General features: G+C 37.4%; 1 protein-coding gene across 1 annotated transcript in view; it reads right to left on the minus strand.

The window, feature by feature from the left end:
* Positions 1–16380, minus strand: part of PKHD1L1 (PKHD1 like 1) — a 151442-nt gene that overhangs the window by 44250 nt on the left and 90812 nt on the right. The window contains exons 51-56 of the mRNA XM_040979402.1: positions 8514–8665; positions 5875–6034; positions 5280–5451; positions 2652–2740; positions 2198–2346; positions 908–1037 (exon numbers count right to left, since the gene is read on the minus strand). Of these exons, the coding sequence (XP_040835336.1) occupies positions 908–1037; positions 2198–2346; positions 2652–2740; positions 5280–5451; positions 5875–6034; positions 8514–8665 (852 nt within the window). The remainder of the gene's footprint in view (positions 1–907; positions 1038–2197; positions 2347–2651; positions 2741–5279; positions 5452–5874; positions 6035–8513; positions 8666–16380) is intronic.

Genomic DNA, 16380 nt, shown 5'->3' on the forward strand with positions numbered 1-16380 from the left:
GATAGTAATCTAGTTTTACTATGTTTTCAAAGAGGAAAATGTTATCATGGCAAATATATATGCATAAATTAGAAACAGGAAAAGCATGAATAAAAATGGTTGACTAATATTATCTTAAACGGCATAGAATAGAATGATATAATTATGAGTATTTTCTTTAGATACTGTTCTGTGTTGTTTGAAGTGAAACTTTGGAAAAACTATAGACATATAACAGCAAATACACATTTTAAACATTGAATTTGTCTGCCTCAGGACATTTGCTGGTAGAGGGCTGATTAATCTTCAGTCACATTTTAAAATCTCCTCATTAGTTGTATGTTAGTTCTGGCAGTTTTACAGTAGAATAGTTGTAGCATATGTTTGTATAATGCCTTCTAAGTAAATCTACGTTAATATTAACAAAGGCAGTTTTTCATGGTGACCAAACTAAACTCTTCCAGACCCTGTTTTTTCAGGTTTGGTTAGGAATATGTACAGTAAACTGGGTAGCTGGGAAACTAAATTTCAGCATGCACTGTGATTAGAAAACTGATAATAGAGTTGACCGATATGACTATTAGTTATTGATACTGCAAATGGAATGTTTAGTGGTAGAGTTACCTTTCACGACAAACAAAACATATATGAAATTCATGAAAAGGAAAAACTAGGAATAAGCCATATGGAGAAATGTGTTAATGTTAGTTTTGTAATAAATTACATTTTGATATAAAAGTTTATTTCCTCTCATATAATGTCTCATGATTCAGTTTTTAAGAATCTCTGCTATTTTTATAACCCTTTGCGGTAAAACTATAAAAGCTTCTGATATCATCCCACAACAGGCTGATGAGTACTTTAGTGCTACATATCTAAACATAGATTTCCAAAACTGATGATGATTTTGGTATTTGGCAACATCTACCTAAGACCTTTGACCCTTGATTTGGTCCATTTGGAAGAGCCCATTCCGGGGTAGAATGATTTCCTCTAAGAACAATGTGTAGTTCTCCTTTAAAAGGATTATCTTCCCATCCACCGATGAGTCTACCTCCCTGCAATGAAGCAGAAAAAGGTTACCACTTAAAAACTGAGCAGAAAAGGATTTCCTCCATAAAAAGAAATTAAGAGGTCACTGGAAGTAAAAATGAATTATTTATTATACAATGAATAGCACAATACTGAGAGTGACTGTACCATGTTCACTTTAGGATAGACAGCTTAAGGCAATTTTCCAATGTCTTATGTGATATTTATTGTCAGAACTGGATTAATCGGAAACTCCCTCAATATCTAAACTAGTATTGTTTGAACAGACCATGCTAATTGAATGCAATATGTCATGTACAGAATAAGAGTGTTGGCAGTTATCAGCGTGGTATTTGTGAGTCAGCATTATTAAAATCAAAGCTACCATTAAATATTTTGTGATCATATAATTTAATCATCACACCAAACTCATTGATGATTTTAATCTTATTTTACAAGAAAACAGATGCTGACTGAATGAGATTGAATATCTTACCAAAGTTTCCTAATAGAGAGATAAAGATTCAATGTTAGTTTTAACATACTTCAAAATGCACACATCTAATCAAAATATAATGTACTTTTAAAGCATTAAATATCAAGTTTCCAAACTTTGCCTTTTGTTTTTCTCAATAAAACCATCAAATTTTTTTTATGGTGCTTAATAACTTTTTGGTTAGGTCATTGTTTTTCATTAACAGTCATAATAATAGCAACAGTTAAACTGATTAAGCCATTGCATGCTCCAGATCATCCTCACATTAATGAAAAGATAAGTTATTGTTCTAAATATTTAAAATAACTCCAAATCTGCTCCTGTTTTCATAATGTCCATTTGTTTAAAAAAAATACTGTTTTCTTAAAATGTAAATGGTTTTAATTATTTCCCAGAACTTCTAGGAATTAATTGTTGGAACAAGGTGTTAGTATAGTTTTTACCTAATTGAATCACACATATTTATGTAGAATCGAAATGGTAAATTTACATACAAGAGTATTATGACAATTACTCCCCAGTTTGGTTAATTTACAGCTTACGGAACAGCAGAAGTCCGTTATATAAGTGAAGCACATGCCAGGTATGTTTTTTATTCACTTTGGTTGAATATCTTTTCTTAAAACTATTTGAGTAATTATTCTTTTGGATTTCATCAATAAGAATATAAAAGCTAGTTCTCACTCTTACCTGCACTGATATGTAGGTAGCATTCAGAACAACTTTTTGGTGAGCAGACTCTGCACCTCTCACAGGATATTTGTCTTCCAGTTCTAGAACCCCCAAAATGGTGAGCCTTTCCATTGGTGGCATTTCTGTGTCAGCAACAATCCACATGCCTATAAAATAATACTTCAAAAAATGTAACATGAGCCACGGACTATGGCTTAGGGCAAGTCTCTGACAACTGTATTGGTGCGTTCTGCTTTTAGAGGTTATGATTCACCTTTCCACAACATGACTGATTCAGGATTCAGTACATAGGAGACCCACGGGGCCTGGCTGCTATCCAGACACCAGAAAGAAAGTGCATCTCCTCACATCTGCTCTTCCCACCGGATGTGCCACATAAAGGTGGAAACCCAGCACAGACTTAACATTACATGAACACAAGCATGTTTTCCAGTGATAGCCATGTATTTACCTTCAGGAATAACCACATTTGCTCCTGGGCCAGGTATACTATAATTATTTTCCTGAGAGGATTGCCAAAAGGAATCATTTGACCATAAACTGAAAAAAAAAAATAGAAAAAAATGTTTCCATTAATTCTTCATGTATTCCATGATTTCCTCTTAGGGTTTAGTGCTAAACTAGAGGTTTGAGGGAGAAGTAAAATGCAAAGTATATATTTTCAAATTAACTGAGAAGGTAAGTTAATAAGTGCAGTTAAGGAAGTAAATGTAGTTTGCTCTCCTGACCCATTAAAATTTTTAATTTCATGATACCAATTATGGACATTCTACAAAAGGGCCAATGTATAGTTCGCTGTGCTAGTTAATCTATGTATGTTTGCTGTTCATTTGTACTGCTAACTTGCATTACTGAAGAACCTGTTGGGCAGTTTTTTTTTTATGAAAAAAGTCTTCTTTGTGGGCTTTAAAATGAATAATTGCAGGCCATTTAGACTCCTAGTAATACATTATTACAGTGAAAGTTTTTTTTTTATAAGCCTGTATTTTCTAACCAGATAATCAATCCTAATGTCTTCTTCTCATCATCATCATTATTAGCATCAATATACATATTGTGAATTCTTTTTATTCTTTTCCATGGTTATGATCACTGGAATCACATATCTTTTAAGCCAAGCATTTGTATCATGTGGCTGGATCTTCATTTTGTAACCCCAGGATACTAATTCTGAATCAAAATTCTGTTCGGTTTTGCTAACAGTTAAACAGGTAATATACATTAATCCAATTATAGCCATTTCTAGTGAGGGGAGCTCTTACTGTGGGGAATAAGACTAGATTTCAACATACTATATGCCTATATTATCCAACCAGGTCTGGACCAATCCCAAATGTTATGCTAATCATAATAAATGTCAATTAAAATCTGATAATTTTTATCAACCTTAGACTGCATAAGTGCTTTTTGCTCAATAACTCTTATGACCTATATATCCCTTACAAAGCGCATTAGGGACTTTTATTAACCCCTTGATTTCTCCAATGGCCCTCCGTAATGCACGGTTAAACATTTAGCAAGAGTGATCTTTTTGAACTGTAATTTGGAAAATGTCACCTCTAGGCTCAACATCCTTCAGAGGTTTCCACATTACTTCTTGCAGCTGCCCAGTACCTGAATGGTCTGACTGCAGCTGTTTCCAGCACTGTCTGCACGCTACTCCTCCTGCTCTCGAGGGCCTGGTCATGAATTCCTCTAGTTTTTGGGCATGGTACATGGTTTCTAACATCAGAGCCCCTGCACTATTTACCCTGCTAGTCTCACATACTCCTCTCACAACCTTCCTACTGCAAGTTTGGCCTTATTCTTTGGGTTACAGGTGAAATGGACCCTTTTCTGAGACGCTATTCTTTTCATTCAAACAAAATTCTTGCCATGTTGATCTCTGTCTCGGCCCTTTCATTTAAAACATTTACAATAAATCATGCTTGTATATTTCTATTTTCTGTTTATTGTTTTACTTGCCAATTTTGATAAATGTTTCTTTGAATAGAATTTGAGTATGAAGAGATATCACAATTAAGGTGTTCAATATTGAATCCATAGTGCTTGGCAAGAAGTGAGAATTTGGTAAATAATTTTTATTGGTTGAATTGATAAAAAATTATTTATTTTGTACTGTAGCCATTGACATTTCTATATGCATTGAAATGTAATTCATCTAATAAATAAAATTGAGTTGTATTTAATGCATGGTATTAGTACGTTAAATAACCCATAAATGTTTTATCATTGTTTAGATAATTATTTATGCTCTAGTGACACAACTAAGCATTAAATCAGGCTTTTATTTTTAAGGACCTTAAAGATTAGTACTAAAATGTAACAGAACCATAATGTATGGTAATTCCTACAAAAAGACGTAAAAAGTGATGTTACAGGTAAGAGATGATAGCTATATAAACTACAAAGACAGGTTAGTTTTAATAAGAAGAATTGAAATATTTAAGAGATCAGATATTTGAAATAAAAGTAAGTTGTAGTATTACGTTTGGCCATGCTGGCTGGTCCAGAGAAAGTGTCACCACATGTGCTCAGAAAAGCACTGCATAAAAGAGCACTGGACTTGCCGTTAACAGGCAATTCACATGAACTCACTGGCTTCAACATTCTCACTTATGTAATAGTTGAATCAGATGTAATAATACAAATCTGGCATTCTGGTTAGACTCTCAATAATTCTTTGGGGGGAACCACCATAAATTATTATTTTTATTTTCCATGATACTTTGATAGACGTAGAAATTCCTCCTTCTCTCTCTCCCCTCTCCTCATTTTCCTCACCCTCAATTCCTCCCCCCTCCTTAGTAATATAACAGTTACAAGTTTAACTTTCTGCTATTTAAGTGTATCATGACACGATATATATATATAGGCAAAGGTAGAAAAATCAAGTAGCAATTTTCACTTATACTATTCTCATTAGGGTAGTTGTAAGGGCCAAACAGAATGAGTGTGAAAGTACTCTGTGACCTACCAGCTAGTATGCAGGTCACCCAGTATTAGCTCACCTAGATGTGGCATAGAAAGGATACATCAAGCAATTCTGAAGGGCATGAACTATAAGAGGTTTGTATACTTGTATGTGGCTGGTCGCTCCCTTGGCACCGGTTTTCTTGTTGGGGGATGTACGGGAAAGCAGTCCTGGAGAATACAGCAGTAAGCTTGGAAGTTAATGATGACATCTTTTACATCAGGCTCCAGGCTCGCAGAAGCAGGTTGGTTTTGATGAAGGTCATTTCTTCCTGATACTGTAAGTGAAGCAGAAGCAGTGTCAGTTAAAATAATGAATAAAGGACTCGAATGTAAACAAAATAAAGAAATTCTGACAAAATATGTCGTTAAGAAGCACATCCTGAAAATATCTTGATAAAAAATGAATGTTAGAATTTAATTAAAATATATACTTGAACATCTTTATTTTCCAAAAACAATAAAGATGAAAATAAAATATATTTCCTCTTTACTTCCTCTACTTATGCAAAAATAGTGTAAGCCTGTTGTTATCTTCCAAGCATCAAATGTAAGTTCTTCATTCCTATAATGCCTATTTTAGTATAGATTTGTTTTCTTAGTTTATCATTAACAAACATTTATTGAATCTTACTAGATAGAGAATACTATATATTTGTTTGCTACAAAGTTTTCCTTTCTTCTGCCAAGTGAATACATACCCAAATAATAGAGAGTACTAGTGTTTGCCTCAAGATGCCAGTCTCCGTTCTTACTAGTATTCCAGCTCAGGGGACTTGAAGAGCCATTCCTCATATCAATCACATTAAACATATCAGGATTTTGAGTAAAGTTATGTGATATAATAACATAGTCTTCTTCCTATAAAAATTTGGGAAAATATGACAAATTTTATATGTGAGCATTCTGTACAACAGAAGAACATACATTAAAATTTAAAGTCTTCACTTACAATTTTGTATTTTACATTTATAATTTGGCTATTAACATATTATATGTTGATGGGAATAATTTTTATTTGAACACTAAAGCATTGAAAGAACTTTTCCGTCCCCCCACCACACATACACATAAAGATGCTACAAAGACAATTGAGTATCTCTGGCTATGGATGAATTTAGGGAATAGCTTGTTTCTACATTTGAAAACCAAACCATGGTAGATGTGGTTTTCTGACTATACAAATATGTCCTAGAAGAACCAAGAATGAGAAGAAAAAGACCCATTTCAGGAATCTGGTTAGCAACTGAGTTAGACGGGAGTGAGATCAGAGCCAACTGCAGAGGAGGCTTCTACTTTATCTGCCCCATTTAATTTATTTAAACAGAAAACTGGAAGAAATATACACAGAGTCGTTCCGATGACGCTGGTTCCTGCACTGCAGAGTTTGGACTTCTTCCATCCCCTGTGGAAGTTCCAGATGGGGGTGGGAGACCTCAGAGTTCTCGGCCTCCGAAGGAATTCCTATTCCCCATGATCTCCTTGGCAGTTGGAATGTAGTCCTTGTTGCTCGTATTGATAGTCCATGGTGAGGGATAGTCCTGGGAGTCTTCAGGGTTGGGATACGAGCCTCCTCCTGTCCACCTGCTCCACTCTGGGGTCTCTCCCCTGCTCCATGCACATGACCTCCTATTAAGAGGCTGTCAAGATCGCTCCTGATTCCCCCCTTATGCCTTTGTAGCTTTACTATTGTCTAATGCCGACTTGAGCCTATTGTCTATGAGTTACCAATTATGATCCTGATAGGCTATATTTCACGTCTTCCTCACACTTTTTAGGGAAATGGAAGATTTCTCTGCACTCCCTCCCTATTACGGAATAACATAGGGTATTAAGAGTGTTTTAGGTTTTATAGTTCTTTGATGTAGATCATAATTAATTGTTAATTTATAGATTACATCGCATTATCTTATTGCATTGGATACAGGCTGTTTGAGATTGCAATAATATTACAATATACAGGTACTATTTTCCAGATTGACATCTTTTCATCTCAAATTTAGGCAAACATGTGGAGCCCTGAGCAGTCCACAGAAACAGAAGAATAATAAACTTCCTTCGGGACTAGGGAGGGGAGCTTTCTCTGGTCCTTGCCTAGTTCTGGCTCTGGGTCTCCACCCTCTCTGGCAATGACCATCAGGATTGCTCCAGAAACCCCTCAAAACAAATAACCAAACAAAAAATCTAGAATAGATAGACAACAGCAAGGAAAGCTTAGAATCAGACAGGAAATGGCCAGCATGGATTCACTTATACCTCACTAGGTGGGACACAGATTAGTTACTCCTCACTGGGGTATTGAAGCCTTCTCTGCACACCCCTCCTAAAAATGTTCTGTACCTAAACTGTTGACACGTCTTGTTAGAGTTATAAGCCAGTTCAACCACCCGAAAAACAACCAAGTTTAGCAAAATCATGCTTCAACACTATAAACAGCTAAATACTAAAATGAAAATAGACATGAGACACCTGAATAGTAATCTATAGCCATTTCAAGGTGTATAGAACCCAGTTGAATATAAACCAAAATTGAAATGTCTATGAAGAAGTCATAGGATGTGGTTAAGAACCTGCATTTTCCTATTAACATATTGGTTAATCAATACCATGTGAATTAATACTATAATGTTGTAAATTGTTGTTGATGTTATGTTGGGGCTTTTAATTGATTGGAATGATACTCTGCTGGCTCTACCTTCAGACCAGAGTTGGTCTCACTAAGAAACCTTTGAACTTACCAGGACAATAAGCTGCTGGACTTTATGCTTGGTAAATTCTTCCAATGAAAGAATCTCAACTGAACTTGAACTAAGGCAATGCAGTAAGGTGGAGGAATCCACCATGGCAGGGGGAGGGTTTTTGGGAGGGGTGGGGGTAATCCCAGTGCTTATAACACTGTGTCACATAATGCAATGTAATTAATAAAAAATAATTTAAAATAATAAATATGTTAAAAAAAGAAATATACACAGAGTGTTAGAGCTAGGTAGATTAGCATGTTGCCTTTTAAAAATAATTTGCTAAGTGTCTGATACATTTCATGACACAAGTAATAGCCCTTACCTGATGCTTGACAAATGCTAATAATGGCAGGGGCACAGGTTTGGCATTATGGAAAGGTGGTACAAAACTGCTTATTTCTGATTCTCTAACAAGACTTTTTGTGGTTTGCTTAGATTTATAAAGATCAAGAAATATGTATAGCACTTTAATAAATTGCTTTGTGAGACCAGGGCATTTGGAGCCTAACAATGGGCTATGAGTAAAAATGACAGTATAAAATGCTTGAATAATATACAATTATAGTAATAGAAAATTAATTCTTATACTCATTGTTTACCTTAAATCCATAGAATGTTGATGTATATGATATGTTGCTTATGTGATCTACATCTTTAAAATACCAGTTAATGTGATTTGCATTTGGAATCAGAGCCATCCATCCAGACATGTGAGTCAGTCGTTTCTTCTGAAAGGGAACAATGCTTGTGCCTATAGGAGAAAACAAAAGAAGCATTAGTAATCTCTAACTGGAGAAAGGTTTTCTTTTTTTTTGTCTAAAAGAACTTTGATTATACCTTTTTGCATATTTTGAGGGAAAGAAGGGTAGAGAGATCTCATCATCTGATTCACTCCCCGCCCCCACACCAAAAGCCCTCAAAGTCTGTGAGCTATCTGTCACTTCCAGGGTACATGGGAGCAGTAACCTGGAATAGGAGTGAAGCTGGGACCTGAAGCCAGGCTCTGTGCTGTGGCAGGTGTCCTAAACAGCTTCGCGTTCCCTCTGCCAAATGCCCATTTCCCTTCTTATACTCACAGGTGAAATGTAAAGGAGTAGTCTAATGGAAGTCTCAAAAGAGGTCAGTATAGAACTTCCTTACCCTAAGTGAAATGACACTGTTCTAAATGTTTTTGTGTAACTAAGGGGCCCAAATATATAACATATCATTTAGCTGGAGAGTAAAGTGCTCATAAGTTAGAACTTTACTTTCTTAGGGAAAAGCAATTGCAACATCATGATGATTACCACTAGGACAAAAGTGCTTAAATATATCAAGACAATTCTTATGAATTAAACATGGTTCCATTTCTGGTCTTTCAAGAAGTTAATCACTTAGAGTCCCTGAATTTCAGGTGACACAAAGTTAAATTCTAATTCCTTATGAGTCTCCCAAGAGCTAACAAAAATCTGTATAATAGAGTCTTACCCTGAGTAGCAAATTATTTCATTTGAATTTCATCAATTTTTGATATAGAGGATTCCTAAGAACTGAGGCTGCAACAGGGTCTATTAAATGGGTCACATCATCTAAATTTTGTGAAAACAGGACCTGAACTATCCATTATGGGAAAAATTATATAATTTTGTAAAGCTTTGGTCCTGAGAGCATCTCTATTAACTATAGTGAAAGAGTTGGGAAAAAAAATCAGCCTTTAAGTTTCTCTATATTTCCCTTCCTTCCCCCTCTCTGGGCTCTGACTGGATTTCACACTAAGTGAACAACTTCTTACTTTAAGAATTTGGGAGAAACAGGCTAAAAGCAAGACCATAAAATAAACTGACATTCATTATGTTTGGATAACGTGGCCATTTTCCCCCTTCGCCATCAAAGAGAAACAGATTCATGCATTCATTCTTAGCTAATGAGTTAGTGTTAAAGAGTCATGAGTAGAGGTAGTAAATTCTTGCAGGATCCTATACCCTAAAAAGAGTGAGAACTATGAGACTGGGGATTATTACTCAAAAAGTATCCACCCTTCTTCCCTCCTTGAAGGCAGGGTGGATTCCCCTTGACATGTTGGCTGTTGGGGATTTTGTCGGGTCCTTGGCACATTAGCAGATCTGATGTTAGTTTGGAAATGGGAATCTTCAGACTTTGTGAACCTCTTTCATGAAGAAGGTGGATTTAATAAGTCCATATGTAAGAGCCATTACCGGACAACACTTCTCTCTTTACAAAAGGCCAGGAACAACTGTGAAGTGCTTGTCACTCCGACAGCAAGGAGCAAAGCTCACTGGGTCGTCTCCTGAAAGCAGAGCCTCCTAGCAGGGCCCAGTCTCCCCACCCAACCCTGCCTCAGATTCATGATGAAGACAAAGGACTATGGGCTGAAGCTTTTCAGTTTGGAATAGCAGTCGTGGAGCAATAGGTAACTTAGAAAAGAGCTGAGTAATATCTTCTAAAACCCCTCAGATTTGTTGCTACCATTGGGAGAGCCAAACTCCTCTGAAGTGTTGCTATCCTAATTTCATAAATAAAACTGTTTTTTGTTTTCTTTTTGAGTTGTTTTTCTTCATTTTTTCCACTGCATACTCATTTTTTAAAATTGGTTTGTTTTTATTTAAAATGCAGAGTTAGAGAAATCTGTCCACTGGTTTACTTCTCAAATGACTGCAATGACCGGGGCTGGACCAGTCTAAAGCCAGGAGCCAGGAGCCAGGAGCCAGGAACTCCTTTTGGGTCTCCTACATGGGTACAGGGATCCAGAGACCTGGATCACTTCCCACTGTTTCCGTAGGCACGTCAGCTGGGAGAATAATCAGAGGTAGAGCAATTTGAACACAAACTGTTGTCCATATGGGAGACTGGCTTGCAGGTGGAGAACTAGCCTACTGGGCCACTGAGTCAGCCCCTGAGTATGCTGATTGTAAGTATCTTAGTCTGCAAACAAATTATTTGAAGCAGATTTTGAAAGTAGGATAAACTAGTCTGGCACTGTGGCATAGTGAACAAAGCCACCACTTGTAGTACAAACATTTCTTTATGAGCACTGAGTTTGAGTCCCAGCTGCTCTACCTACCTCCAATCTAGCTCCCTGCTAATGTGCTTGGGAAAGGCATAGAAGATGGCCCAAGTCTTTGGCCCCCTGCACCCATGTGGGAGACCCAGAAGAGGATTTTAAGTTCTGCCTTTGATCTGGCATGGTCCTGGCCAATGTGGCCATTTGTGAACTGAACTAGTGGATGGAAGATCTCTCCCTCTGTCTTTCCTCTCGCTGTAGCTCTACCTTTCAAATAAATACATTTCTTTCTTTTAAATTGTTTTTTAATAATCTTACTTAGTTGATTAGGGTAAAAAGGGTCAAGGGCTACAGGGTGAAAGTGGGTAATATCATTGTTTCCACACTAATATTATCATTTTTCCCTGTACCTGGGGTTAGGGGAGAAACAAAGGGAAAAGCCCCATCCAACCTCCCACCCATCCCATATCCCCAGTGGGAGGCGCGCTCCGAGGGTCCTGCTCAAACAGTTTTGATAGTTCATCAGTTCTGGATTGCTGCCAGTCTCGCAGTTCAATCGCAATGAAACCTATTCAGAGTCCACTGGCTGACAGTCTCTTCATGGTTGGGGTTCTAAGATCAGCAGTTCAGTTGGAGGGATCTCCAAAGAAACTTCATCTGAGATGATTCCAGACCTGATTCTTGCATGGGTTTGCTAGTACAGAGTCCAACACCGTCCCTCACACCAATCAGCTTATGCACATTCTGGTCATTATGATTGCTAGGTCTGTTCTGTTTCCAGCGCTGTCTTCCTCATGAACCAACAGGTGTTGTAGTCCAACTCGATCCTGCCCACTTGAAGCCTAGTTCAACCCAACCAACCTACTGTCCAGCCCATACACCTACTGGCAGGTGTCTTTCTGTCTAGCCACCCCTGCCCCTGTCCTGGTTTTTGTGCTGTCCAGTGAGAGTGGTAACCTCGAGGGAGGTGCCCACTATTTCCCTTCTAGGCCACACACACTCCCAGATTATGCACTCTCCAGGTGGTTCTGGCATTTGACTTGACAGAATTAGCTCCCACTGCCAGCCTCTACCAGCTGATGCTGCGGCTAAGCCCAACCAACCCTCATCCACTCTAATTTTTGCTTGCACCAGTCGGAACAGTCAGCCCACCGTGGCCCTTCCCTTATCTAGCTCACATGAGGCCCACAGGTGTCCAAAAAAATACATCTCTTTTTAAAAGTAGGATGATTAAAAATATCTCTACTTTCCCATCAGGTATAACTTTAAACATAAGACCAGACAGAGATCTATGTGAGATGTTGTGATAACAATATAATATGTAAAAGTACGTCAAACCTTATTTCACACTGGTCTAGTATACTATGTAAAGTTTTGATTCACTTAGTGTACTTATAGAGATAAGCCAGTTTCTACTAGTAAATAATCTTGGTTTTAATGAAGAGAAGACAAAAAATATTTGAATTTAAGTTTCTGTGATGTTTGTTATTTTATGTTGCGTTAAAAAGCAAAGTGCCTGGTGCAATGTTTAGTTCACAGTCATCTTAGTATTGCAAGTAATTCCATCTGTTTCCATTCCTGCAAAGTTTCTACTATTTATCATTTTCTGTGTTAAGTTTTATGAATGTTAGGAAAATGAGTTTAGAAATTTTACCTTGTTGGGTATTCACAGTTAAGTAACTAAATATGAACCTTAATTCTTTTTTTTTTTAAAGATTTATTTTTATTATTTTTCATTGGAAAGGCGGATATACATAGAGGAGAGACAGAAAGGAAGATCTTCCGTCCGATGATTCACTCCCCAAGTGAGCGCAACGGGCCGATACTATGCCGATCCGAAGCCAGGAGCCTCTTCCGGGTCTCCCACACGGGTGCAGGTTCCCAAAGCTTTGGGCCGTCCTCGACTGCCTTCCCGGGCCACGGGCAGGGAGCTGGAAGGGAAGCGGGGCTGCCGGGATTAGAACCGGCGCCCATATGGGATCCCGGGCGTGCAAGGCGAGGACCTTTAACCACTTGCGCCACCGCGCCGGGCCCTGAACCTTAATTCTTGAGTGAAATAAGTCAAAGGGCATGGACTATATAAGACATTGCAGAAATTCAGAAATAGCAAGAATTTTAATCAAAAAAGTCAAATTACAAGTCTGCTCCCTAAATGCATCATCTCCACAAACATTAACAGCAACAAAAGATACAAGATGTTTAACTATTACTGCATAAAGAATGTATAGTTAAAGGCACATATACTTCATCCTGTTGCATGCCACTGAGTCCTCCTTAAGTTTTCTTTAACATATGTTTTATGAACTCCTAATGACACACTACTCACAGTTATCCCATAAAGAAATGATAAAAAGTCTTCTTATAAGAAACTCTTTTATGATGTACTAACTGGAAACTCTAAAATATTTTATAATCAAATAAAGTAACTTCATTGGCTTTGATATTTTGAAGTCTTTTTGTTCTAGCATACCAGTTTTTTATTTGTAAGATAACATTCATAGATAGTCTGCTTAAAATATTATTTCTTACAACATAGCCTCTAATAATTTAAATAACATTGCTTCATTCTGAATATCTTCTATCACAAGTTGTGGTCCTGCATCTGTATCCTTAAGCCACAGGATCATAGATACATTGCCCTTTGGATCCTTGGCTGGGGATGAGGGTACTGGTAAGAATGTCATATGCCCTCATAATAAACTACATAGGTGGTGCCACATACTTTGTGCTTCTCCTAAAGACACACTCTCCATAATTCTCCAGTCTCCTCCCTTACCTTCTGCCTTCTGGACAGTGGGGGCACAGAAAGAGGGGAGAAGGGAGGAGGTATATATTCCCTCACTTTTCTTCTCGGGAGAAGTATTTTTTGTTGTTGTTGTTGTCGGGTTTTTGCATCTCTACCAAAGGCCACCTCTTCTCTCTGGCAGCCTCCTTCATATAGTTTGCTCAATCTCTGAGTTCACATAACAGTCCTTAAGCTTCACTTTTTTGGGATTAACCAAGGCAATATGTCTTTCTCTTGATAACCCTTTGAAGAGCTCTGTGGTGACTGTTCTCTGGAAGAAATGCTAGTGAAGGATTCTGTAGCAGAATTAGCTCCTCTGATAGCAGGAGGAATGATGTGATTCAAAAGTGGCAGGAGCCAGCACTTAATCATTAGGCACAAACATAAACATATGTTTACTTAGTACAGTCCCCTAGCCAAAGCAAGTATTCTAACCCATAGGTATTTATGGTGGTAGCTGATAGATCTTGAATTCAAAAAGTGAAATAGATGAGTAATACTCTAGAACAATGGTTAGAATATACAGGATATTTTTTTAATGATATGTGTTCTTGGGGACAGAAATTCAACTGAAATTACTGAAGTTGAGATTCAATATTTCAAATCTGTTTTCCAGATCCAATTAAATTCACAGAACAGGAGCTCTTCTACTATGTGGGAGAAACCTATGGTCACTCATTGATTATTACATAACAAGGAAATGAAAACATCCAGACCCTTTCAGTTATTAAAATCCTCAGAGTTCCTAAAAGCTACCCTGATATCCTGGCCTACCAGAGGGAACAGTGGCCAATGAAGGTATGTGATCAGTTGAGTCCTTGCTCCTTCTCACAGTGAGTCCTATGTTGGCTTTATGTTTACTTCTCCAGTTTCAGAGTGCATAGAGTGAATAGGTATAGAACCCGATATGAACCAGGGGCAGAACTTGGAGCTTTTATAATAAGCATCTTAAGAAGATAATCTAATAATGTAGGGTGTAATGACAAAATTCCAGTGCTGTAAAAGATTTGGCACAGGCAAGTTTAGCAACTAACATGTGGCTGGTATAATAATAATCCTTTTTTCCAAATTTTAAATGCTTCATGTTGAGATGCTATGTTTTAACTTAAAACTGCAAGTGTTTACCTTGTAAATATCATTAAATGAGGACATTAAGAAACACTGACAGTGTCTTAAAATTTTCATTTATTTGAGAGAGAGAATTTTCCCATGTGCTAGTTCTCTCTCCAAATACCTGGAACAGCCGCAGCTGGGCCAGCGCCAAAGGTAGGAGGCTGGGAATTCAATCCGAATCTCCAAGAACACGTGTGCCAGCAACCCAATTACTTGAGCAGAGTGTTGGCAGCATCATGCAAGGTGTGCATTAGCAGGAAGTGGAAATCAGGATCCAGAGCTGGGTATCAAACCAAGACTTTCTCACATAGGACAATGGTAACCTAAGCAGCTTTTTCACAACAAGGCTAATCTCATACATGCATCCAAAGAGTGTTTTATAGAACATTATGGATGTATTTACAATGTATCTAAAATAACTGATAAATATTGACACTACGAGAGAAAGAATAAGTGAGCTTAGTTTTGTTGATCAAATCTCTTCCTATATATTGATGATTTTTATTATAAGTTAATCTATTTCTAGATTTATTATATTTCCATACATGTGCATATTTTTAATTATTATTTTAAAATTTATTTGAAAAGCAGAAAGGCAGAGACACAAAACCAGACATCTTCTATCCTCTGGTACATTTCCCCAGTGCTGTTAACAGCCAGGGCAGGGCCAGGCTAAAGCCAGAAACGTGGAACTCAGTCTGAATCTCTCATGTTATTGGAGAGCCCCAAGTACGTGGGCCATCACCTGCTGTATCTCGGGGTATATGTTAGCAGCAGCTGGAATCAAAAGCAGAGCTAATATCTAAGTTCTCCGATATGGGACGCATGCATCATTAGTGGTCCTAACCTGTAGTGGTCTACCCTATATGTTTAGATTAAACCTTGATGATTCCAGTTTTGCACACAGCCATGAAGAAGTTACTTAGATTTACCAGGAAAATACAAAGAACTATACTGATGATGATATAAAAATTTATCTAGCAAATCTTTATTCTTTTCCAAATTCTGCTTTCTATCCGAATCATGTATATGACAGTGATTAATTTTAAATACATACTTTTAACTAATAATATTATGGATTGGTAAACATTTGGATGATGGATGGATGGAATGATAGTTAATGATAAACTGATTGAGGAATCAGTCAATCTGAATCAATTAGGATAGGCTAAGTCAGGTATGCAGGAATAGGTACACACAACAACTGCAGCAATTCCTGTATTGGTTCTTTGACCAAAGGAATACAGGTAAATCTGATGGGAAGAACTAAGCACACACTCCTGGAATTGTACTTTCCCACCTCCTTACCAAAAAAAAAAAAAAAAAACAAACAACAAAAAAACTAAAAGTAATTCCTAATACTTGAGGGGAGGATTTACAGATTAGTATCACAGTGAAGACTGGTGAGGTAAGAGCATTAGAATTCTTGTCTCCATGCCACTTGCTTGCTTGGTGCGAATGCAAGAATAATCATGAACAATGTCAGTAAATTAATGCCACCTAGTCAGGTGATGATGACAAGCAGATCTGGTGGTCTAGTGGTAATATTTCTATGGGAACAAATTAG

The sequence above is a fragment of the Ochotona curzoniae genome, unplaced genomic scaffold (genome assembly GCF_017591425.1).
Source record: "Ochotona curzoniae isolate NIBS_2020 unplaced genomic scaffold, NIBS_Ocur_1.0 contig_3190, whole genome shotgun sequence".
Taxonomy (NCBI): Eukaryota; Metazoa; Chordata; class Mammalia; order Lagomorpha; family Ochotonidae; genus Ochotona; species Ochotona curzoniae.